This window comes from Callospermophilus lateralis, chromosome 4 (genome assembly GCF_048772815.1).
Source record: "Callospermophilus lateralis isolate mCalLat2 chromosome 4, mCalLat2.hap1, whole genome shotgun sequence".
Taxonomy (NCBI): Eukaryota; Metazoa; Chordata; class Mammalia; order Rodentia; family Sciuridae; genus Callospermophilus; species Callospermophilus lateralis.
The window spans coordinates 22,599,702-22,625,844 of NC_135308.1; the positions used below are offsets into that span (position 1 = coordinate 22,599,702).

At 34.1% G+C, this 26,143-nt stretch overlaps 1 protein-coding gene and 1 non-coding gene across 7 annotated transcripts in view; one reads left to right on the forward strand and one right to left on the reverse strand.

Moving 5' to 3' along the window:
• The window catches only part of Clcn3 (chloride voltage-gated channel 3), a 78,567-nt gene extending 53,891 nt beyond the window's left edge, over positions 1-24,676 (forward strand). For 4 of the 6 annotated variants that reach the window (XM_076853662.1, XM_076853666.1, XM_076853663.2 and 1 more), the window contains 7 exons: positions 3,368-3,448; positions 4,700-5,245; positions 8,234-8,420; positions 12,413-12,811; positions 15,224-15,440; positions 19,915-19,990; positions 21,690-24,676. In XM_076853662.1, coding sequence (XP_076709777.1) covers positions 3,368-3,448; positions 4,700-5,245; positions 8,234-8,420; positions 12,413-12,811; positions 15,224-15,440; positions 19,915-19,990; positions 21,690-21,848 — 1,665 coding nt within the window. In that variant the 3' untranslated portion in view covers positions 21,849-24,676. The remainder of the gene's footprint in view (positions 1-3,367; positions 3,449-4,699; positions 5,246-8,233; positions 8,421-12,412; positions 12,812-15,223; positions 15,441-19,914; positions 19,991-21,689) is intronic. The other 2 variants (XM_076853664.1, XM_076853667.2) reach the window with 1 other exon arrangement.
• LOC143398725 (small nucleolar RNA SNORA18) lies at positions 10,016-10,145 on the reverse strand. Its single transcript, XR_013091323.1, has one exon. It is a non-coding gene; the product is annotated as a small nucleolar RNA SNORA18 (small nucleolar RNA).
• Positions 24,677-26,143: the final 1,467 nt, after the last annotated feature.

Consider the following 26,143-nt stretch of genomic DNA (forward strand, 5'->3'; position numbering starts at 1 on the left):
CAAGACCTGAGTGAGCCACTTGCATTGCTTCACCTTTCATCGTTCTAGTATTGAGTTAAATATGGGAGCCCAGCAGCTATACAGGTAGCTAGCTCTAGAGCCCATTACTGTACTGCAGCTCCTCCATGATTGGTGAACATTAACCATTAGTGTAAGGGATCATGGGACAGAGATCTTAAGAGTTGTTTTGTTGTTGTTCTTTCCTTAGCTTTTTTTTTATTAGCACATATTAATGTACAGATTGATGGATTTCACTATGATGTTTCCATGCATGTGTATATTGTGCATTGATCATGTCCACCCTCCTCCCTTACACCCTTTTCCTGCCTCCCTCCCAGTCCCCTGTAATAATCCAATTAAAGTTATTTTTTAATTAATTAATTAATTTTTATTTATATATATAAGAGGGATGCATTACAATTCTTATTACATATTTAGAGCTCAATTTTTCAAATCTCTGGTTGTATACGTAGTATACTCACATCAATTCGTGTCTTCATACATGTACTTTGGATAATAATGATCATCACATTCAACCATCATTAATTACCCCATGCCCCCTCCCTTCCCCTCCCACTCCTCTGCCCTATCTAGAGTTTGTCTATTCCTCCCATACTCCTTCTCCCTATCCCACTATGAATCAGCTTCCTTATATTAAAGAAAACATTCAGAATTTGGTTTTTTGGGATTGGCAAACTTCAGTTAGTACTATATTCTCCAACTGCATCCATTTACCTGCAAATGCCATGATTTTATTCTCTTTTATTGCTGAGTAATAATCCATTGTGTATATATGGCACATATATTTTTTATCCATTTATCTATTGAAAGGCATCTAGGTTGGTTCCACAATTTAGCTATTGTGAATTGTGCTGCTATAAACATTGATGTGACTGTTTTCCTGTAGTTTGCTGTTTTTAAGTCCTTTGGTTATAGACCAAGGAGAAGGGATAGCTGGGACAAATGGTGGTTCCATTCCCAATTTTCTAATTTCTTAAGGCATGATTTTTTTTTTTTTTTTTTTTTTAACATCAACTACTGAAAACTCGGGTGCCTCTGGCTTTAGCACAGACCTTTTCATCCTGCTGGTTTTTTTTTGGGTGGGGGGGTGATGCTAGAGATTATCAAACCCAGGGCATTATACATACAAGGGAAGAACTCTGCTACTGAACTATAGCACCAGCCTCATCCTGGTGTTTTTTGTAGTGTAATAAAAATAGTAGAATACTTTATCAGGCTATTTAGTTCTTTAATTGAAATAATTCTAGTACTTTCTAATATCAGCACTAAAATATCATTCTTGCATTAATAGTGGATATTCCAAAAATGGAACACTTACAAAAGCATAATATTCCATCTCTAAATAATGATTGTGAATTATTAAATAATATATAGCAAAATATATAGTTTACTATATAACAAAAATTGCTAGCATTATTGATTACTTATTGTATATATGATGCTGTAGCAAATAATTTACTTGCATTTTAAAATTTAATTTCAAACTAATTCTATTAACATAGCACTGTTTTCCTTTTCTATAAATTAGGGAATGAAGGCCTAAAATAGCCAACTGATTTATTCATGACCACATAGTTAGTGGTAGAATGTGGATTAAGTTAATTTTTATCTGATTCTGAAGACTATGCTTTTAACTACTGTGCTACCACTATAATTGTGTGGGTATATATTTTAAAAACAAAACAAAACCCAACTATATTACAGTATATCAACTTAGGGGCTAAGATGCAGCTGTAGCATTTGCCTCCCCAATTTTATTCCTTTACTTTCTGTTATATGTTGACAGAACACATTTTTTGGTAAGATTTTTAGTCATTATAAGTTCAAATATGTATTTATTGGAATATATTGTTTGAATTGAATTAATTCACCTATATTTTAATGTCAACACTGTGGTAATTAGGTAATGTATATGATGTCTTATACATAGTAAAAATTCTCTTATTAGTTGCAAGTATTAAGACTCCATATTTTAGCTTTCTTCCTATACCTACTTCCCTGACATTTTTCAATTAAATGCTCTTTGACACCTCCTACAGATTAAAACGTGTGTAAATTATAGATACATTGGGTATTAGCTTAATTGTAAAATTCTTAAATGTAGAATCAGAACAATTAATGTGTTGTCTATAGTCCTATTAAGTAGAAAAAAACATGGAAGCTAAATTTGCTCTCTTTCTTCTCCTAAATAAGTAGATTCTACATTCTAAAGCCAGATACCCTTTAATGGAAGCAAATATTTGCTCATCTATAATTTATCAAAATTTTATTAAGTACTTACAAGGTGCTACATACTATTCTACATACCTTACTCACTTAATCCTTATGAGTTATGTAATGTTATTGTATCCTCATTTTAGAGAAGAGAAAACTGAGGCTCATGGAGGTTAAGTTACTTACCCATCGTTATGTAGTCAGTATTTGCAACAAAAGAATGTTTAGCCTAGCAGCTTGACTGTGCAGTTTGTGCTCTTGACCATTTACAACTTAATTTTCTAATTTCCCTTCCAAAAATGAAACAATTAATTATTTGAGGAAATGTTTTAGGTTGCTTTTATTTCCTGTATTACAATGGTGAAATAAATAAAGACTTCCTAGAAGAATAATTACAAATAAATGCCCTCCCAAAAATATATTTGCAATTGTTTCCTTACTTGATCAGTTGATGGACCAGGGAATAATCAACTGATGGACCAGTAAGTCAGTTGGACAGAGGTTCCAGAAGAATGTGTGTGGATTGTTCTCTTCCTTTAACTTTATTCTTTGGGTTCTGGCTATAGAGACTCTTAACTAAGCTGTTTGTGCTTATAGAATGAGACTCTCTACATTGAGGATAGCAGGATGTTCAGGGGACTTAGGGTAGTAAAAATATAGGGAAACTATTTAATACGTTTTAAGTTCCCTTGATATCTTGCCAGGATTTAGAATAGAGTAATTACTAATGGTGAAGCATCTAACTCTCAAATCTGGAGAAATTATATCCTATTTAGAGGTAAAGAAAGAACTGCCCCCCCCCATTCCATTTACTGTTCTTTCCTCTTGTCCACACAGCCATATATATTAAAAGTTGTCTGTAATATTGCCTTCTCTTTCTTACAACATATTCACATTGGTATTTCTGGTACAAATGTTTTTAACTGAGTAGTGAATATGTGAATGAACTTTCAATTAAAGCAGAAGAGAAAAAAATCTTTTTAGAAGAAATGAATACTTGCTCTTTGCATGGGGAGGAGGACATGTGAGTTAAATGCAGAAGCAGCATTTGGGAAATTCAGGTAATAGGAATTTTTATTTGGCAATATTTGAATTTATAAGGAATAAGCAATAAGCCACCTCCTCTTTCTAGGTGCTATCAGCTGCCTCAGCTGCAGGTGTTTCTGTAGCTTTTGGTGCACCGATTGGAGGAGTTCTTTTTAGCCTGGAAGAGGTAGGTAACAAAAGTGTAAGCATAAAAATTATATGTTATTACCATTACAAATATATTGTATCACACATTTCAAATCAAAACAATTTCTTATTGGTAAATTTTAATTATATGTAATAGTGTGATTTATTCACTCCTATTCTCCCTCCCCCTGGTCCCCACATTTCAGTTTTATACCTGACATAATAGGTAAAGAGTTTCTTTTTAAGTTTTCAGATTTATTTTTAGAAAGTTTTCACTAGTTCTTGCTGGGTGCAGAGGCACACACCTATAATCCCAGCAGCTTGGGAGGCTGAGACAGGAAGATCACAAATTCAAAACCAGCCTCAGCAAAAGTGAGGTGCCAAGCAACTCAGTGAGACCCTGTCTCTAAAATACAAAATAGGGCTGGGGATGTGGCTCAGTGGTCAAGTGCCTCTGAGTTTAATTCTAGACCACAACTCCCCACACCCTCCACAAAAAAATTGAATGTTTTTACTAATTCTTGCATTAAAAATTATATACTACATTACTTTGAGGCAAGTTCCATGTCTAGAGAAAAGCATCTTAAATCTATTATTCATTTATAAATATTAGTCATTTTTTTAAAGTTGAACTTTACTTTGTTGAAATAGTTAAAATTAAGAAAATGTGAATTTGACTTAATAGAAGACATTTAGAACAACCTATTCTTAGCTGAAGTGTAAACCATATTCTTATTTTATAATTTAAAATCAGTTCCTAAATTAGCTTTTAAAGTTTTTCTTGTGATTATTTCTTAAACAGTTATTAATGTTTAAGGAAATAATTTTTGTTGCTTCAGTGGAGTACATATATGTATTATTATTAATTTTAAAACTTTCCTTTTACAAAATGTGGCCAGGGGTGTTTTTGAATTTCATTTTTTCTTCTAGTTTTTATTCTTTTTTTTTTTAAATATAGAAGAGGCAAATCAAATACACGTTTATAAGCTATTGATGGTACATTTAATTTTAACTACCATGATAAAAATTGAATGTGACATTCAATTTAAAAATAAAACAATGCTAGGTATGTGAAATAATTATTAGACATTTATCATCAGTTCTTGTAAATGATGTAATAAGGTAGCTAAAGATAAAACATTTTTTACTGGTGTAAAACATGTAAACTGTAGCTGCAACAAAGTTTAGAGTTAACTGCATTAAAACTTACAGAGATACTTCCCATTCAAGTTATAAAATATCAGAAGCATCTTTTAAGATGATAATATTAATTTTTCTTTCTTTTTTTTAGGTTAGCTATTATTTTCCTCTCAAAACTTTATGGAGATCATTTTTTGCTGCTTTAGTGGCTGCATTTGTTTTGAGATCCATCAATCCATTTGGTAACAGCCGTCTGGTCCTTTTTTATGTGGAATATCATACACCATGGTACCTTTTTGAACTGTTTCCTTTTATTCTGCTAGGGGTATTTGGAGGGCTTTGGGGAGCTTTTTTTATTAGGGCAAATATTGCCTGGTGTCGTCGACGCAAATCCACCAAATTTGGAAAGTACCCTGTTCTAGAAGTCATTATTGTTGCAGCCATTACTGCTGTGATAGCCTTCCCCAATCCATACACAAGGCTCAACACCAGTGAGCTGATTAAGGAGCTTTTTACAGACTGTGGTCCCTTGGAATCCTCTTCTCTCTGTGACTACAGAAATGACATGAATGCCAGTAAAATTGTTGATGATATTCCTGATCGTCCAGCAGGCGTTGGAGTCTATTCAGCTATATGGCAGTTATGCTTAGCACTCATATTTAAAATCATAATGACAGTATTCACTTTTGGTATAAAGGTAAGTGCTAATATGAGGTGATCTAATCTTGGCATGTTCAAAACTTATATATGGAATAAAAAATTAAATTTTTATATGAAGGTTTTTGTTTCATAAATGAAGGCTGAAAAAGCACATCTTTGAGGTTTAGTTTTAAATAGGGAAAAAAGTAATTCCTTAAGCAGATTATTAAGTTTATTATTTGTTACTGTTTAGCAAATTACCCCAAACTTTGGCATCTTAAGATAACTACCTGTTTTGTTCTTAATTTGAGAAGAGCTCAGCTGGGCATTTTTTGCTACGTTTTGTACAATTGTTATCAGACATATCATCTCAGACTTTATTCATATGTCTAGCCCCTGGGCTGAGAAGATTCAGACAACTGGTACTAGAACTTCAAGGCTCCTGGAATATACATGTCTTGCTTTCTCTCTGTGTTTTTTCCAGCATGGTAGCCTCAGGATAGTTGGATTTCATATGTGGTAGCTCAGTATTCCAAAAGCAAGTGTCCCAGGAAAGCTAAAGAAGTCACACAGTATGACTTCTGTTTTGTTTTGTTTTGTTTTGTTTTCTATTCACTGAGGCAGTGACAGAAAGCCATTCAGGTTCAGGAGGAAAGACATGTACTTAGTAGAGGAAGCGTCATTACTCCTGGTCATGTTTTAAAACCAGTTGTATTAGTTTTTTATGGTTGCTCTAATAAATTTTCATAAGCATGGCTACACTAATTTATTATTTTACATTTCTGAGGTCAGATGACTTAAAGGGTTTCACTGGGTAAAATCAAGGTGTTCACAGGGCATTCTAGAGGCTGTAGGAGTGAGTCTGGGATTTGCCTCTTCCAGCTTCTAGAGGCTGTGAACATTCCTTGGCCCATGTCCCCTTCTTTCATCTTCAAAGTAGAAACAGCTGGTCAAGACTTTCTCTAGTCCCATTATTCTGACATTAACCTCTAAATCTCTCTTCCACATTTAACAAAACCCTAGTGATTACTTTTGACCCAGCCAGACAATCCAGGATAATCTTCTGTTTGGGTATCAGCTGATTAGCAACCTTAATTGTCTGTAACATTAATGTCTCCTTGCCATGTAACAGTTCTGGGAATTAGGATATGGACATCTTCAGGGAATCATTATTCTGCCTGCCATAGCACTATAGGGTATTATTTTGAAAAGATACTACAGAATTGAATTTCTGGGTCTGTGAGTACTATGCCTTGTTATATCAAGGATTTAAGGCAGTTAAGTCTAAGTTTGTGGAATGTTGTTTCTCTTGTACTTAACAAAAGTGAGAATAACATTCATTGATTAGTGATCTGCCAGTAAATATAGTTCGAACCCAAGAGCACTTATCACTGAGCCATATCCCTTTTTTTAAAAAAAAATATATATATTCATTTTTTTAGTGGTAGCTGGAACACAATACCTTTTTTTTTTTTTTTTAATGTGGTGCTGAAGATCGAACCCAGGACCTCACACATGCCAGCCGAGCACTCTACCTCTAAGCCACAACTCTAGACCCCCTTTTTTATTTCTTGAGACAAAGTTTCACTAAGTTGTGAGACCGGCCGTAAATTTGGGATCTTCATCCTCAGCCTCCCAAGTCACTGGAATTTCCAGCACATGCCACTGTCTTTTGATTGTTAGTGATGTATATGGGGAAACAGATGTTGGCTTGTCCTTTATCTTTAAATAACATTCATTGATTAGCAATCTTCCAGTAAATATAGTTCAAACCCAAGAGCACTTATCACTGAGCCATATCCCTTTTTTGTTATAGTTTACATAATAGTTAATATTTTCCAGTGATAGTGTGCTTTCACAGATGTGAATTATGTGGAATAGCAGCTTTATTTCTAGAAATTGTAGTTGCAGTAATTTTTGAAGTAAGATCTATATTTCCATTGTCGTCGTTTAGTCCATTGACTATAAAGAGTTATATAACAGAAAAGCTTTGAGGTTTTACCTTTTTTCTTAGCAAATCAAGTTAAAGGAGCTGTTAAAGCTCCTTTTACTATAATAATCTATTTTCTATAAATCCCAACTTTATCAGCTACTAGAGTTAACTGTCATGGACAGTTATATAAGGAAGCTAGAAATAGTTGGCAGTTAAGTTCCAGTTTATGTTTGTTCCAGGTGAAGGAGTGTAACTGTTAGGAGATCTTAAAAGGCACTTTGATCTATTCTATTGTATATAATTTTAATGATCCTTGGGCTCTCTATCTTTTCATCATTTTGTGCTCAGCTTGTTTCATGACCAGAAGAGGTTAGAACAATTAACCTCAGTGGTCTTTAAAAGAAATCATTTTGCTTAAGAGATTTACTATTTCTATTATCCTCTTTAAATTTAGTCAATAAGGGCTGGGGTTGTGGCTCAGTGATAGAGCGCTCGCCTAGCACGTGGGAGACCCTGGATTCGATCCTCAGCACCACATACAAAAATAAATAAGTGAAATAAAGGTGTTATGTCCAATTACAACTAAAAAATAAATATTTTTAAAAAAAATTAGTCAATAAATATTTTTGACTTCTGAGTCAAAATATTGGGGGACTCTAATAAGATTGTTCACTTTGCATTATACCTCTTAAGAGGAATAGCATCTATTTCTGTCATTTGTACATATGTAGGAAGGACATAATCTTGGAGTAAGGTATAGTGCTTCAAGTTGAATTTTATGAAAAATACTCATTGTCTTTTTTTTTTTTTTTCATTTCACATGAACTAATGAAATTTTGTTAGGGGATAGCATTAGGGAATCCCTGAGATAAAAGGATTTAATCCTTGAGTTATTTTATCTTTAGCCTAGAGAATGTGGTTTGTTACTTTGTAACTAAATTCATGGAATTGTTAAAGTACTGTTAAACAAGATTTTGCTATATTTGTACTAATATTTTGCTTTATCAGTAAAATGTGAAAAGAATCAAAAGTGTTAAAACCACAGAATGTAGGTATGAGCATGTAATTTAATTGGAGGATCTCTGCCTCCCAAGAGTTCTGTTTTTGTTTTAGGTTCCCTCAGGCTTGTTCATCCCCAGCATGGCCATTGGAGCAATAGCTGGAAGGATTGTGGGGATTGCAGTGGAACAGCTTGCCTACTATCACCACGACTGGTTCATCTTCAAGGAGTGGTGCGAGGTTGGGGCTGATTGCATTACGCCTGGTCTTTATGCCATGGTTGGTGCTGCTGCATGCTTAGGTAATATGTCTTTGCCTTGCCTCTGTTTGGATGTTTGCAAGTCTAAGAAAACAGCCAATGGTGTAGTACACTCACACTTAATTGGTAGGGGAGTTGGCAGGAGACAGAGGGTGTAGTATTGAGTGAGAGATTATTTTAACAAAGGAAACAGTAGTGCTTTTATGGTATCATACAGTACTGGTTTTCATTTTACCTGTGTGAGAACATTTGTAATTGCAAAAATGGAATAGTAGTTAGCATATTTGTAATACCATATAATTCTTTATGACAGAAATCATCTCAGTACAACATAGGCTTAATTCAAATCCTGTCCAAGAAGATTTTTGTTTCCATTACTAAGGATCTTAGCTTATCTCTAACAATTATAGCATTGTTAAGATTAGCATCATAACAAAACTTCAGAATAGTTTGGGTTTAAGCTTTATAAATAATTTATTGTTAGCCTTAGTAAAACATTTCTTTATCAGCCTCCCACCGCTTAAGGTACCTTTATACTTTATAGTAAAAGGAGAAAAAATAACAACTAATTTTAACAAAAATAAAAGCAAACTATCTGTATTAAATACTCAAGAGACTATTATCTTCTTTGGCATGAAAAACAGGTCATTTCTTTTTATATTTAAAATATAGCTAAACTTTGATTATAATATTTAATGTTTTTTAAAAAATTTTGTTTAGCGAGTCAAAATTATGTAATTATTGATCTTCAAAAATGTAATATCAAATGGAAATGAAGGACAGAATATTTTCATTGAAGTAGCAAGTAATTATTAAGCTTCCATTTTCTTTTTTGATACAAAAAGTGTAAAACATGGGCCCAGCCTCAACTACAATCACGCTGGGGAAGAGAAGACTAATACTGAGAAAACAAGAATGAGCAATGACAATTATTATATACAGTGCTGAAAGAGTCTAAATATTATAGGAATCTAGAGGAACAAAGAGCTAAAGTAGTTCAGGAAGGATAGAACTTGAGCTTTATTTTATTATTTTAAAAATCAACTCATTTTTTTTAAACAAGGCAATTTATGCTTTTTATTAATATCATTTTCTTTTTAAAATTAATTATTTAAATATTTATGACAGCAGAATGCATTATAATTCTTATTATACATATAGAACACAATTTTTCATATCTCTGGTTGTATACAAAGTATTTTCACACCAATTCGTGTCTAAGTCCATCCATTTTTATTTAAGGAATTTCATGTGTTGTGATTCCTTCCATTATCCATCTAGGTCACTTTCATTCTTCTTGAGTCGAGATTTATCTCCAAAATAGCCCTTAAAAGTAAACAAACAAACCCCCCTAAACACTGATGCTGTATCCACAGTTGTAATATCAGGCCATGACCCTTTTATATGGGCTGCTTTTCTCTCCACTTTGAATTATGGACACACTGATAACAACTTCAAAATTCCCTTCCTGGATTCTTTGGGATTTAATTTCTTTTACTTTAGGGTCATTTTTAGAGTAGCCAGACCTGCCTGGTTTTCAGTTACTGATACCATCTGTAAGCATGAATGAGGTCAAATCATATTTGGTACAGATCTGTGGGATATACTAATACCTAAGGTAAAAAGTTTATTATTATAACTATCCTTTAGTTCTTTCTCACAGATCTAACAAATAGTTCTGTGAGTAAAGTAAAACCATAGTTACTCTATCAGGTAATTACAGCAATGTGTGGCTATAGGAAAGGCCCTATCAGGATGGACCTCCACCTGAGCTTTATTTTAAAAGATTAGAAAAATTTAAAAATAATTCTTTTGAAGATGGTAATGTAAAGACAAAAAAATTGGGATGGGAATAATTTTAGTATATTCTTGGGGCTTTGAAGAAACTTATGATATTTGAGTATATTTTTGATACTTCTGGGAATGTGGGATTGGTGAGAAGGAACAGATTATAAAAAAAACAAGGGCCCAAGACTTGGATTGTAGCTCAGTGGCAGAGCGCTTGCTTTGCACATGTGAGGCACTAGGTTCAATCCTCAACACCACATTAAAAAAAAAATTAATAAATAAAATAAAGGTATTGTGTCTATCTACAATTAAAAAATTATTAAAAAAAATAAGAAGACAAGGGCCCAGATTTCTGTCATGATGAATTTGTATCTGGAATAGGATCTGTGACAGAACCCTGGCTTTGCCATTTTCAACTTGAATAACTTTCAGTAACTTTCTTTTCTTCTTTGGTTTTTAATGTTCTCACCTATAAAATGGAAAGAATAGCTGTTTATCTCCTATGGTTGTTTTGAGGATTATATGAGATTAAATGCATGTAAATGTGAGGCCCTGGATTTAATCCCCTGCACCAAAACAAAGAAAAACATGTAAAGCTATTAGAATGGTACCTGATAAGTAAAATGCTTAGTTTTTTTTTTTTTTTTTTAAAGCCTTTGTGGGGCTGGGATTGTAGCTCAGCGGTAGAGCGCTTGCCTAGCACAGGCGGGACCCGGGTTCGATCCTTAGCACCACATAAAAATAAAGGCATAGTATTGTGTCCGTCTACACCTAAAAAATAAATATTTTTTAAAAAAGCCTTTGTTCAAAGTGTGAAATATAATATATCAAGAACTATGTAATGTTTTGAACAACCTACAATAAAAATTAATTAAAAAAAAAAGCCTTTGTAAACTGAGTAGGACATATCGGGTATAAAGCAGATATGTGATATATATCTCCCTTCTATTTGAAGGATAAAATAAGAGGAGGAGTTTAAGTTTAGTACAGTGTGAATTGACTAGCCCCATGTAGGTTTTTGAACAAAGAAACAACATGGTATAAAGTAGTACTTAGGAAAGGCTCTCCTGGGAACATGGCTATAACGTGGATTGAAGGTAATGGGGCCTGGAGTCAAGGCAGTAACATAAAGTGGTATTAAAATTAAGGAGCGAAGTCTTGATTGTCTAGACTAGGCTGGTAACAGTGACCATACTGAAGAAGAAACTCGTGTTTGGATACTTTGTCGAGGAAATTAGGACTACATGGCAGTCTAGATATTGGAATAAAGGGATAAACCAAGAATGATCACTTAGGTTGCTAAGAAGAATGTGGTGCCAGGAATTGGGGTTAGGGAAGTTTAAATGAGGATATATGAGGAAGAAAAGGAGTTTGGTATTATGTTTTCTGTGATGTTGGGTCTTCCAGAGTCTTCACAGTTGAAACAGTTAAGATATCGTGTGCAGAATTTGAAGTATGTGGAACAAAGGCAATAGTAAATAAAAGGATGTGGATTGGAGGCATCACCATCTGGATAATAGTGGAGAACGATGATTTGAGTAAAGGAATAGGTGATTTCTTACAGGGGGCATATTACTTATATTGTGAATATAGATCCCAAGGCATCAAAATATTTTACTCATTTTGAAAAGATTTAGAGGATAGAAATTTATTAAAGATTGATATTCTACCCATAAAGGAGCTTAATCTGTGATTGGTAGCAAACAAGACAACAGTGATGTGCTTCACCAAATTCTTTAAGAATTAATAATAACTGTTCGTAAGTATGAACTTGGGTTTTTGCTACAGCAGTAGACCAAAGTGGCAACATTGTTTTAGTTGGTCATCTGTGATTTTTTTAAAATATATTTTAGGTAAACAGATTTTGAAATGTAATTCGAATAGGCTTCTTTATTATAAACAAAGATTGTTTTTTTTCTCTACATTTTATTAAAAGTAGTAATTATAGCTGGAGTTGTAGCCAGTGGTAGAGCACTTGCCTAATGCATGTGAGGCACTGGGTTTGAACCTCAGAACCACATTAAAAATTAAATAAATAAAATAAAGATATTGTGTCCATTTACAACTAAAAAATTTTTTATAAAGGAAGTGACTATTGTCCTAAGAGGAGTAGTTTTTGATGATGATGCTTTTCATTAAGTTGTAGCTACAATTTTGTGTCTATTGTTTGTTTAGTACAAAATTCTAGTCACATGTGATGGTGAGGATCCTGTCTTTTCTGAACAGTGGTACTTATTTTTTTTCAGGTGGTGTGACAAGGATGACAGTCTCCCTGGTGGTTATTGTTTTTGAGCTTACTGGAGGCTTGGAATATATTGTTCCCCTGATGGCTGCAGTAATGACAAGTAAATGGGTTGGAGATGCCTTTGGCAGAGAAGGCATTTATGAAGCTCACATCCGATTAAATGGGTACCCTTTTCTGGATGCAAAAGAAGAATTCACTCATACCACTCTGGCTGCCGATGTCATGAGACCTCGAAGGAATGATCCTCCTCTAGCTGTCCTGACACAGGACAATATGACAGTGGATGATATAGAAAATATGATTAATGAAACTAGCTACAATGGTTTTCCTGTCATAATGTCAAAAGAATCTCAGAGATTAGTGGGATTTGCCCTCAGAAGAGACTTGACAATTGCAATAGGTACCCTTTTATAAAATACGTGTGTCTGTCTGTCTGTCTATACGTGTAATAGATTTGAAGAAAGGAAAGCAATAAAGTTTAATTAGAGGCTAGGGTTGTGGCTCAGTGGTAGAGTGCTTGCCTAACACACATGAGGCCTCCCTGGGTTGTATTCTTAGCATGTCATATAAATAAATAAAATAAAGGTCTAGTTACACTAAAAAAAATCTTAATTTGTTGGGTTTGCAAGGGGTAAGGAGCATAAATTTATATTCCTTTAAGTCTCATGTTCTACAGGAAAGGAATTTATGCCTTAATGAATTGTATTTCTGCTAAATGTAGTTTTATCTTTCAATTTAAATCAAAGGAAGTAGTTTTGCAATATTGATAAGAAGGCCAGGTAAGAGTTTTAATCTTCTCAACACAATCTAAACCTTATTCCTCCTGACACCCAAAGGCAATAAAGGTTAGAAACATTACACCATTGCTTTGTTATGCCCCAGTTTCTTATATAGGACCCTGATCTGGTAATGTTGTGCATTTGGTCTTAGCCCAGAAGACATCTCTGTGAGGTGCATGTTACCTTCTGTCCAGTTTACCTCTCTGGCCCCTACAAAAGGACTATAAAATAATTCTTGTGCCATTTGAAAGGGAAGACTGGACAGTATAGGTGGGGGGATTGCTTCTCAAATCAAACTGGAAATTCAATTTGCAGAGCTATTGAAGAGAGGAGGGAGGAAAGAAAAAAAAAAAAACCTACAGAGAACACAGAGTTTAGGAAAAGCCTACATATTTGAAAGAATTTTTCAAAGATTTGCAGTCCCATAATTCCAAGTTTTGCTTTTGCTTGAGTAATAGAATAGTTATTGCCAGGGATGACAAAGTATGCTGTCAGACTTGATATATTCAAATGTTTTTGTTTCAAACCTTTACGTGGCAAAGTTCTTTCTAGTCAGAAAGAACTTTGTTGTTAGATACCCATTCTCTGGATTTTACTGTTAGCCAGCCAAAGAAAGGAAAAGATGAGAATTAATATAGAAATTCAAAGGAAAAAGATCCTAAAAGAAGTGCTAAAATTAAGAATAATTGATATTCCTACTGACTGTGTAGAAATATTTTTTAAGTCTTCTCACTGTCTTGAGAAACAAAATATTGGGATAGGAGAAAATGTTGGTTTTAGGGAGTATAGGGGTACTTTAGAAGTACAAGATATCAATCAATACATGCCCTCAGAAATGTTAGGCGCATGAGGACTTTTAGAACGCACCTTCAATATTTACCAGTATTATTTTTGTGAAGTTTTAAATATTTTGCTGGGAAAACAGATCCATACACTACATTTTGTATATATGTCATTTTCTTTCCCATACCATAATGATGCTTTTAAGGTGGCCTCCTAAGTATTGGCTGTTAGAACCTCCTCACTTAGTGCCTTGCTACTTGGACATATTACGGCACAGTTAAATAAAGGCCTTTAGTCATCAAAAGGAGTAAAAAGTATTTCAGTGTTTGTGAATGGTAATATCAGCTTCTCAATCTACAACTGATGGTATTTTGGCTTAAATATTTTTGCAGCAAAATTTATGTTCAAAATGTTTTCACTAAAACAAATACCATATTTATACACATATGGTTTTGAATACCTTAAAATAGAAACATGAAGCTGAATGAGTATTTTATTTGTGTATTCTGTACATTTTGGGTTTCCTTCTCCTTTCTGTAGTTTCAATAGTTTTCTCCATCTTTGCTACTTCTTGTATAGCACCTTCAAAGGTGGAAATGGAATTAACCAGCAGGACAGAAGAACTGGAAGCAGAGCCCGCTAGATAGGTAGAGAAATCGACATAACTTTTACAAATAAGACCTCCCAAAAAGTCAGTCTGTACTCATTGCAAGCATAATTGTAGTTTCTTCCCATCTGTAATGCTTATGATTCATCTGGAAAATTACACTTTAACATCGGAAAAAAAGAGAGAGCCAGTTGATTAGAAAGAGAAGTTAGTACAACAGAGTCAAAGGAAGGAAGAAACTTGTTGGTCTCATCTCCAATACAGAATAAGAGGTAGACTTGATTCAATGATGGATTCCTATAATGAACAGCTCTCAGAATGTGTACATGTTTTAAAATTCCATATTCCAAACATGTATCCTTATTTCCTAAGGTTAGAAAACAGCTTTGGCTTCAGTAAAGAAAAATTGTATCATGTTATAATTATGCCAAAAATATTTTAGTTACATGAAGATTATTGGTCATTAATAGATTCTGATTAAAAAAGAAATTACTAGATCACTTTTCAATTGGTTCCTTTCTTGGTTAAAGAGAAGATACAAAAAAGTTATAGAATACATTTATTATTTACCTCCAAATAAACAAGTTGCCTATAAAAAAACCAAAACTCATCAATTTAAAATTTTTGATCTCTCTCTTTTTAGAAAGTGCCAGAAAAAAACAAGAAGGTATCGTTGGCAGTTCTCGGGTGTGTTTTGCACAACACACCCCATCTCTTCCAGCAGAAAGTCCTCGGCCATTGAAACTTCGAAGTATCCTTGACATGAGCCCTTTTACAGTGACAGACCACACCCCAATGGAAATTGTGGTGGATATCTTCCGAAAGTTGGGTCTGAGGCAGTGCCTTGTAACTCACAATGGGTAAGTCTGACACCACAGACGTCAGTTCACTTAACCAGAATTTATGATCTGTATGAGTGGGATCCTCTTAGGGGAGAGTGTAAGGCAGCTCCCAAAGTGAAAGTCTGTGACTTAGTATACTGTTATAAAAACAGGATCAGTCAACTCAGTTTCATAAGTACCAAAAAGTAAGACTTGCAACTGCCTACAATTTTCCAAAACATAAAGTAGGATTTGTCGAGAATTCTGTACTTCATAATTGGAAAGAGATGCTGAAACATCTCTAACATGATTGTAGAACATTTCCTTTCTTGGAGGAATAGTGTGCCTAATCTGTATGGAGTACTGCAGAGACCTATTTCCATTTTGTGATTATTTCATTTTTAGTGTATAGATTTTTCATACAATTATAACTTTCTAGATATTTACTAATTACTTTTTCAGCCAGAATTTGATTTGTCATGTAATGAAAGAAAGAATATAAATGAAAATTGTAAATTAGCTAAAAATGTCCTTTAACAAATGCTCTGTTGCTTTTTGTCCACCTTTTCCATCCATAAATCTTGTGTATAAACAGCTTATGACACACACATGCACCCATACACACTCTCAGGTATTTAAAATGTATTCATTGGTGATTTATTTTTCTGCCTTCTATGTATAAGCTGCCAGTGTTTGTCCATGACAGATCTCAAAGGGCTGTGGGGCCTCAGCAAACTCTCCTGCTTCATCATCCTGCTCTCTTTTCCTGGGCCTGGGATCTGTGTCTCTACTTGTTCTTTCTTTATGCCTCTGTATTTCCTTTATTTCTAATCCTTATTAGAAGTCTTAAAAACATTGTTTTATATGAAAGCAGGTAATAGAAAGACTAGAAAGGGGAAACAAAGAGTATTCCAGGGCTGGGGTTGCAGCTCAGTGGTAGAGCTCTTGCCTTGCATTTATGAAGCACTGGTTCAATTCTCAGCACCACATACAAATAAATAAAGATATTGTGTCTATGTACAACTAAAAAAAATTTTTTTAAAAAGGGTATTCTAGGATTATGTATGAACCGGATGACTAACCCTGGCTAAGTGGCTGAAACTGTGCTAGACACTTAGAAAATCACAGCAAGTTTGTATTTTAACATTTTGTACAAAGCATGTGTACATCATCTGACCACTATCTAGAGAAAGGAGGGAAGAAGAACAATTCAGGAAGTGAATTATTTACTGAACACCTTCAAGTTTTTGCATTTAACTTTGCAAAGTAGATCATGGTATCCTGCTTTACAGATGTAGTAATTAGAGTTCAGAGAGTTTTAACATAAAACCCAAGCTCTTGCTACTATTTTACACTATAATTTTTACTAATGGAATTTATCCTCTTTCTCTGTGATTTCTTAAACTACTAAAACATTGTCTTGGCCAATACACTAGACCATATTGGGTTAGAAATAGAAATATTATATTTATGTAAATAGAAAGCTGGAGAATTAGATCTATATTTAGTGTTTTTCATGTATTAATTAAAATAACTTCAATATGAAATAAATCATTAAAGGAATAAAGCTCTTAATTAAGGGCAGGAAGCTTAGAATAATTAAATATTGATACTGACAATAGAAGAGATATGTGTAGTAAAATATTACTGTTAACTACTTTTGTTTAAATTATTTAATTAAAAAATAATGGAACCAAAATTCATTATTTGAAACCTTAATAAATACTATTTAAATGGGTAACTTTTGCTATAGCTTTGCTGATCTTTGGGCCCTTTTTAATTATTAAATGGCTCAATTGGAATCTAAGCTGATTTGTTATAAGCATTTTTTTTTGAGCTATTCTCTGTACTTGACATAGTTTGTCAATTAAATATAAATGTTATTCTCTGAGTTGATCAACTATGAGCAGAAAGCTGCTACATGGGCTAATTTTTTATATTTCCTCTTGTTGATTAATTCTGATTTTGGCAGGATAGAGTTAGAAAAAAAATTAAAGGAAAGTGTAAAACAGTAAAGTCAGTAGAGGTAGATAATTTAACATTTATCTGATGCTGCATGTTTATATGAAAAATGGGGGAGCTTTTTTCTAAGGGAACATATTCAGTAAAATAGATTTATATACATGGAAAGAAAAGAGATCATTTGGAGAGGTAGCTCTTGGGACTTTTTTTTAAAAACTCTATAAGAATGTAGGGTATTTTTTTTCCTCAATTTTAAATGATTTAAACCTAGAAAAGGAATCCTGTCTTCTGGTTTTTAGAAGAGAGCATGGAGTTTGGTTGTTATTGATGTTTGAAAGTTGATACTATAGAACCTTAGAAATGAAAAATAGTTATTTGGGGGAAGAGACACAACAAATCTGGGACCTTTGATGCAAGGAGGAAAGGAATACAAAAACCAGGGGAAATGTGTCTGAAAATTGTAAACATACCAGTGAGATATTTATGACCCATGTTTTATATTTTAATTTAGCAGAATTTTTTAAAATTTTTTAGTCTTGATGGAGCTAGCAGGATGTTAATAGGAGTTACTAACAACAACAAAAAGTTTTGTGACCATAGGAGTTTAAAAAGTTAAGGTTTCTTTTTTGTGAAACTCCTCAGAAGTTTAAAAATATTGATAGTTTTTGTATCCTCAGAGGATAATAGGAAACATAGTTTTCCAAATGTATTTGAAAATGCAGTCATTATTTGATGGGGCGAAGTGAGTAGAAGAACATACTTTAAATGCTGGAAATGCTGGTTTAAGCCATTAACTCCTACATCATTACTTGTTAGCACAAAAAAGAAACAGCATTTTGCATTGATTTTCCTTCTATTTCTTAAAATTAATAAAGCAGCACAGAAACTGGCCTTACTAGCCTCAAATCAATCTTTGTTAACTAAAGAGAGAAACTATGTGAATTTTCCCTTTTTAGGGATATATTCCTTTGTAAATATAGGGATTATTTTCTAAGTAGTTTGTCACTTGGTCTTTATAAATTCGTAATTTTCTTTATTGTGTGTCTTGTGGTTACTGAGAATTTACTAATGTAAATGATATTAACTGAAATTAACCAATTAACTACTTAATTGGGTAGAAAAGCATAAATGAGAATTAAACTGGTATTATTCTATTTAAATACCCAAGATTGTCACATTTTCACATTTTTTCAACAATAAAATCAAGTGAATGGATGACTTTTTTTTTCTTTTTTAAACCTCAAATAAATAAAGGTATTATGTCTATGTACAACTAAAAAAATTTTTTTAAAGGGTATTCTAGGATTATGTATGAACTGGATGACTAACTCTGATCAATATAATTCTTTTAGTCAAAGAATATCTATTTACTGAATGCTTATTTTATAGAGTGCAGTTTCTGGGCTTTGAGGAGCGGAAGTTGTTTGTATTCTCTGAGAATTTTTAAGGATCAGTACATAAGTTTTTAAAACATGAGCAGAAAACCTATTTCTGCCCTTCAAATTCTCTACTCCCCCTGCTTCCCCAACACCAGCTATTATTTTAAGTTACTATTTTATAAGTGCATAAGATCAGATTGCTTTGAAGGCCCCTGGTGATGTTCTTCAAAAAGTCAGAATAAAATGTACAAAGATAGTTTAAGAGAACAGTTGATTTACCCAGATCACCAAGGAAATGTGTAATCACCCTGATGGGCATTTTGGATAGGCTTCTAGAATTCGAGTCTTTTTCATTTTTTTTTTTAACTTTGCTATTTGTGTTGCCACATATTGCAGTTGACTTCATTATTTTCCATTATAAAACCAGTACCAGACTTTTGTTTTAATAACTAAAAGCAGTCTAATTAGTTTTTTCAGGTATCCTCATTTTAAGAATTCATGTCTATTACTTTGATGTGATAATAATGACAGGTTAACTGGGAATCTATTTTTAGAAAAAAATTGCATAAAATAAATGTCATTTTGATCCCTACTTGTGAATGTGTTTTATTGGGTTAAGAAGTGGCATTCAGTTCCTGTAGATTAGGAAGACTTTTGTTGGTCAGCATTAATTTTTTAGTAAACATTGCTTTAGTTTTAGCTCCTCCTCAAATCTCCTCAGAGACATTAAAACTAAGTCTTCCTTCTCTGCTGAGGTAGTTCCAAAGATGGCGGCCATGAATCTTAGAAGTTAGAAAATTATGTTTCTTTAAGGAGAGAACACTGAAAATAAATCTCGAAAGAATTTATAGATATGTATCATTATTGTTTCTTTAGCAGTTTTCTTTTGTTGTCATCTTCATGCTAAGCTTTCATAATTTTGATTTTAATTTGGAAAGGAGAATAAGCCACCAATATTTTAAAACAGTATCGTGTCACTTTTGAAAGACAGTAGAATTTATGCAAAAGAAACCTGGGATTTTAAATCATTTTCATTTTTATTTTTCTAAAGTTCATGAGAAGCATTCTTATGGTTCATGTTTTTATTTTCTTCTCTCATTCTTTATCATTATGATTGGAACCTCTTTTAATTTAATTTCTCACACAGTTATTAGCATAATAATCTGTTTCAGGATTGTCTTGGGGATCATCACAAAGAAGAACATTTTAGAGCATCTCGAGCAACTAAAGCAGCACGTGGACCCCTTGGTGATTAGATGTGTCAGATCTCCTCACTAGACACCTTAGAAGTCAGGAGGCATGAAACTTGTGAACTGTTCAGTTCTCTCCCAGATACCTGCCAAACAAAAAAGTCCTACCATGCTGCCAATTCCTTTTGTATCTATCAGATGTCTGTAAGATAAATTAGATATGTGTAAAATTCCATTCATAGAAAGTAAGCAAAAGTTAGTATTGTTCATCAAAATCATTAGTTACAATTTAAAGACTGCAAACAGTTTGATAGTTGAATGAGGAATATATCGGACATGTTTAAAGTAAACATGACAAATCTGTCAATTGTAGGGGATTCACTGGTCTTAGAAGACTCCTGACTGGTTAAAGATGTCTGCCCTATCACCCCCAAACCCTTTTTCTTTTTTATGTTTCCTAGTCTGTGGTAGTCTTGTGGTAAATCTAAGCTCCTAAGTGATTTTAACTGAGCTTAGCAATTAGAATTGCTGATGGTTAAATGGATTTTTAAAAATGGGCACACTAACTATAGCACAATGTGTATATATTTGCAATCATAACATCAGTTCTTTTTCTGCTGTACCCTGCATACCAGAGTGTGTGTCCTGCTATTTCATTAGGAAGTTGTATGTAGATATGTATGTGCCCCTTTTGTATGATGTCTCTAGAATGCTGTAAGCAGCTTTTGGGGGTCAAAAGTGTTTGTTTTAACAGGCTTTATATCCTAGTGGTTTCATGACTACAGATAAACTTTGAATTATCTTACCATATAACAAAAATTGTCTGGCTTTAGCAATTAATGCCTGAAATTATTTTGCCCTGCAATTGTCATATGTATATGAAACCTGTCCCCGTTTGCTTTAGTTCAAACTGATTATGTATTTCTGTTGTATGCTAATATTTCACAAGTGTTTCATGCATCCTTTTTAAAAAAAATCTACTAACCAAAATAATATAGTAGCTACTCATTCTGCTTTCTGCTTCACCTGTAATAATCTGTTAGGACTGCTTCTTGATTTCTCACCTTTTTTTTAATGTAAGCATTAACACCCAAGACTTTCATAAAAGCACTGTATCTTATTTATTGGGGCCAAAATTAAAAAAGGAAAACATTAATCAGTATACTAGAAATATGGGTTGCATTATAGATTTGTTCTTGGGGTTCTGAAGTTTGGGAGTGGAGTTTTGTGTTGATTATTTTATATGTATTTTATCTCAATTGTATGTGCTTTCATGAAGCTTCTGCATACAACTGGGCAATCCTTGAATTATTTCTTTAAAATTGGTTCATTATAGTTAAACAAAATTATGGAAGTATTGAGGGGGTTTGGGCTTTTTTTTATTGCTTTCTTGATGTGATGGGAATGAATTTTCCTTCTCAGATGGGATCAGTATCATTTCCCTTTCCTACACCTATTTTTTTATTACTTTTTTGTTGGCATACATTAATCAGAATAGCTGTGCTTCAAAGAGGCGTCCAGTCCTCAGAGTCTCAGTGGAAAGGACCTCACTATGAGTGGCCATAATACTTTTTATATCAAAGGATGGTTGCTGGATAATTTTATCATCTTTATCAGTAAAATACTTTTGAAAACACAAAATCAGGCTGCTTGCTTTGCTTTATTCCTGTCAACAAAAAGGATTTAAGTATAGACTTAGCTTCTATTTTTCTTTTTCCCTTTTATTTTAATAGCACTTTTCTGTTTATTCCTTTCAGGCGCCTCCTTGGCATTATAACAAAAAAAGATATCCTCCGTCATATGGCCCAGACGGCAAACCAAGACCCCGCTTCAATAATGTTCAACTGAATCCCATAGATGAGGAGAGAGAGGAAACAGAAGAGGAAGTTCATTTGTTGAATAGCACAACTCTTTAACCTGAGGGAGTCGTCCACTTTTTTTTCTCCTTTAAAAAAAGGAAATATAAAAGCCGGCTTGTGCAACATGGTTTGCAAATAATGCTGGTGGAAAGGAGGAATTGTCAGGGGAGGGAGAGGAGAGAGAAGGAAAGGAGTGAGGTTCCACTGTCTACCTGGAGGGCAGCATCCAACTCCTGTTGTTCTGCACTGGATGCATTCAGCTGAGGACATGCTGTGATAGTGCAGGCTGGAGCCTCAAGGAGACACCACCAGAGCCCTGGAGCACCTGGCCTATTACTCCAGCATTACAAAGACATGCTATTGGTCCCTGTTCCTCGAGGGATTACTTTGAATTGAGCCATCTGTAAGACTGCGAGGTCTTGCCCTTTTTTTATCAGAACTGTTCTGTTTCATTCATGAGTCGTATAGCTAAGCATTACCTTTCTACATTCCAGAAGACCTTTTATTTCTTCTTTCTCTCTCTCTCCCGAGCTGTAACAAAGCCTCTTTAAATTGGTGTACCTTTTGAAGCAGTCCTTTCTCATATTGAGATGTACTGTGATTTTACTGAGGTTTCATCACAAGAAGGGAGTGTTTCTTGTGCCATTACCATGTAGTTTGTACCATCACTAAAGGCTTGGAGCAGTGCCCACACACCACACCAAAGGCTGCCAGACAGGTAAATCTCAGATGAAGCATGAACGAAATCTCCTGGCTTGTGTGCTGTGTGGTTCAGAATCAAAAAGAATGAAACTTGACTTTAAAGGATAAACAGTTTTGTTTTATTTTTTTTTTCCTCTCAGACTTTATGGATAATGTGACCTGGTCTTATGCAAATTTTCTATTTCTAAAACTACTTCTATAATATACAAGTGCTGTTCAGCATAATTAAACAAAATACTGCTGCTTTGACAGTAAAGAGGAAGAAGTATTCTGTTTAGCTGTAACTGGAGTTAATTGCATGTTAAAACACTGGAATTTTTTTTTCTTGAAATTAGATCAGTGATTCTTTTCTTTCCTTGAGATATTTCACTGCTGACACTGAAGATGAAATGTAATTCATAACTTGCACTAAATGTATATTTCTTTTCTTAAAAATTTACCATTCTTATTTATATTTTTATGGATTAAAATTTATAAAATACAGATCAGTTAATATCGCGCTTAAATAATTTTACCTTTTTAATGTGATTTTTATAGACTAATTCAGACTTACAAATATGGATATATGAACAAAGTTTACAATGGGAGCAAGGGTTAAAAAGAGGTGTGGTTACTTCTCTGTGATCCAGTGCGTACATAAACCTTTTTCTGATCTTCCACTGCCATCTCTTGAATTATGTCTTCTGACCTGTCCATTTTGACCCACAAACTAGAAAGTTAAAAACACTACAAATTACTTAGTAGATTAAAACAAAAAGTGTTAATTAGCCTTTTTTAGATAATCAAACCCCAAGATGAAAACAATAAAATTTCAAAGGTAGCAGTGAAAATTTGAATCTGAGCATAACCTTTGAATCTTTGGGTTGGTCACATCCATATTTGAAGTATTCAATGACGGTTGGAATAGTCACAGTGCACAATTTTGCAGGCTGAGTTAAAATGTACTGGAGTATGCTTGGAATTTTTGGTTTTGGAAATGTCTGTTTTAATTATGGTCTTAATTTACTATTGGCAAAGGCAGTTTACTCAGAGGACTAGCTTAAATATCACATGATTATGCATTTTTGATAGGCAAGTGAATTTTTGCAGACAGACATTTTCTGAAACAACCGGCAATGAGCCATTTTACATTTTGAAAGTGATTCTTCACTTCCTAGTTCTTAGTAATAATATACCTGTAGGATCTGTAAGATCACTAAAATCTGTACGATCTTGAGGACTTAAAAGATCATGAAGCCATATTAGAATGATGATTGAAAGTTGAGCAAAATTTTAGGAATTCCATGAAACACTGTTAGCTGTGCTATCTGCCAAAAATTAGTATTTTGTCTTCATTATTTCCTTTCTTTGGCAGACTTCCAAATTTTATTCATAGCCCCATCAGAGTTCTTTTAGCTCTCCAGAGTGAAGTCATTTCTGAATGATAGTTCTGTATGTCTTCAACTGGTCTCCAGTGTATTTGCAGTGTGGACGGCACTGCTAGAGTATGGACTCCTCTGCATGGCTAATGGATGACTTAATTGCTTGTCATGAGTTACAAGCCTTCAAAGGAGAAACCAGTTTTTTTTGTTTTTGTTTTTTAGATAGTTGTTATACATTAAACTGCCTATGGATTTTATTTTCCACATTTCCCTTTTTGATTTCAGGTCCTGCTTTCATTGCCCATCTTGCTTCAGAGACTGACATTTCAGGCTGCACACTGAAGCATAAATTTTCTTTGGTATATTCTTTCTCTGGTGTGTGTTCCTGCTGAAATATAGGAAAAGTGCTGTGCTTTTAATGCATTCAGTGGTTTTCTTTGGTATTAACTGTTCCACTTTTATTTTTGATTCATTGAGGTTTGTCTGCTTTTCAACCAAACGATGAAATAGTGGAGACCATGAAATACATGTGCCTAGCTAATTGGCAAATTAATTGACCAATATGAGCGTAGCGCCTTATTTGAGTACCCTTTTTGAGAAGGTATGATGAGAATGGGCAAGGGTGTCAGCATCTCTTCTTAATTAATAATTGTTTTCAGTTTTGGTTCATGAAGAATGCTTAGTTTGTTAATCTGTGATGTGCCTAGAGCTGTATTTATCTGTTTTTATTTATACTAGTGTAGTAAAGCTGCATATCATTACAGTAGAAATGATTACTGTGATGAGTTAATCAGAAAATCTATTAAAATCTCTATGACAATGTGTGGTTTCGCCTTTGATTACACCTATGACAGCCCTCCCTCTGTACTGCCGCCCCATGCCATGTAGGCCAGTATGACTGGCACAGGGAGCCTCAGCACTTCTCTGAGGTTGCAAAGCCATTTCTTGTGCTTTGTAAGCGAGGAGCTGGATAAGGGTAGATGCTGGCCTGAAGAGCAGGAGCATATGCTACTAGCAATAGGCTTGCAGCCCCAATTGTGAGCGAAAGTTGCAGTTCTGCAGAAAGGTTTCATTTCAGTTCACTTTCAAAAATGTCATTATTAAGAAAAATTATGCTATATGCATGAAGAGAAAACAAGTAAAATAATTTACATGCTTTAAAAAAGTTACCTTGGAAATTTACTAATAGGTTTTAAAAGGGAGTGGTAAGAAACAATTGACTGAAATGTCAGTAGTCTTCTAATATATTAAATTTTTTAGTACAAAAGAAAACACCAAGAGTCCAGGATTGATCTTTTATTATTCACTTATGTGTTCATTCTTTGTTTATTGAATTTAATGTGTTCCAGGCAGAATTATGTATTCTTGAAATTTACATTCCAGTAGGAAAAGAAATGTATGTTAGATGGTGATGAATACTATTAGTTCATCAACCTAAAACAAAATGATTCCTACATGTCAGACATTATTATAGGTGAAAAAAATTAGGCAAAAAATCCCATCCTAACAGTTTTTCTAATGGAGAAAAGGTATGTGCATGTTTGAATGCAGGTAACCTGCTTTTATAGAGGGTGATCAGGCAAGGGCCTCAAGGATAAGGTAACATTTGAACATTAAACCTAAAAGAAAGCAAGGGGATGGCATCTGAGAAAAGTGTTCCAAGAAGAGAAATATTACATACCAATATTGTGAGGCAAATATGCCTGCCAGTTTCCAGAAACATCACCTTTTGGTAACTGTGGTTGGGGTAAGGAAGAAGGGAAAGGGGGGTGATAAGGAGAGGTAGGGGGCACAGGAACTTGACTTTCAATCTAAATAAAATCAGAAGCCATTGAGGCAGAAGTGATGTAGTTGGACAAAATTCTCTGACTGTTCTTGGGAGTAGTCTATAAAAAGGAAGGGATGGAAGCAGGAAAACTAATTAGAAGGCTCCTGGAATAATCCAGGTGAAATATGAAATGCCTTTTAGACTTCCAAGTCGGGGGTCAATGATGGCACTAGTATATAAAGGATGAAATTCAGGAGAAAGTTCCAGCCTGAAAGCTAGACGAGGACTCATCTTCCATAAGTAGATAGTAAGAGATTACAATGATTTAAGTGTGGATAGAGAAGAGGTCCCAGGACTGAACACTGACGTGTTCATGTGTAGAAATGGTGAAGTGAGGGCCAGCCAAGAGAGGAACCAGTGAGGGAGGGCGGGGAGTGGTGCCATGAGGAATGGTAATCTAAACCAAGTGAACTGTCATTCCCAGGAGTCATCAACCCTCAGGAGTTACAGATAGATAGAAG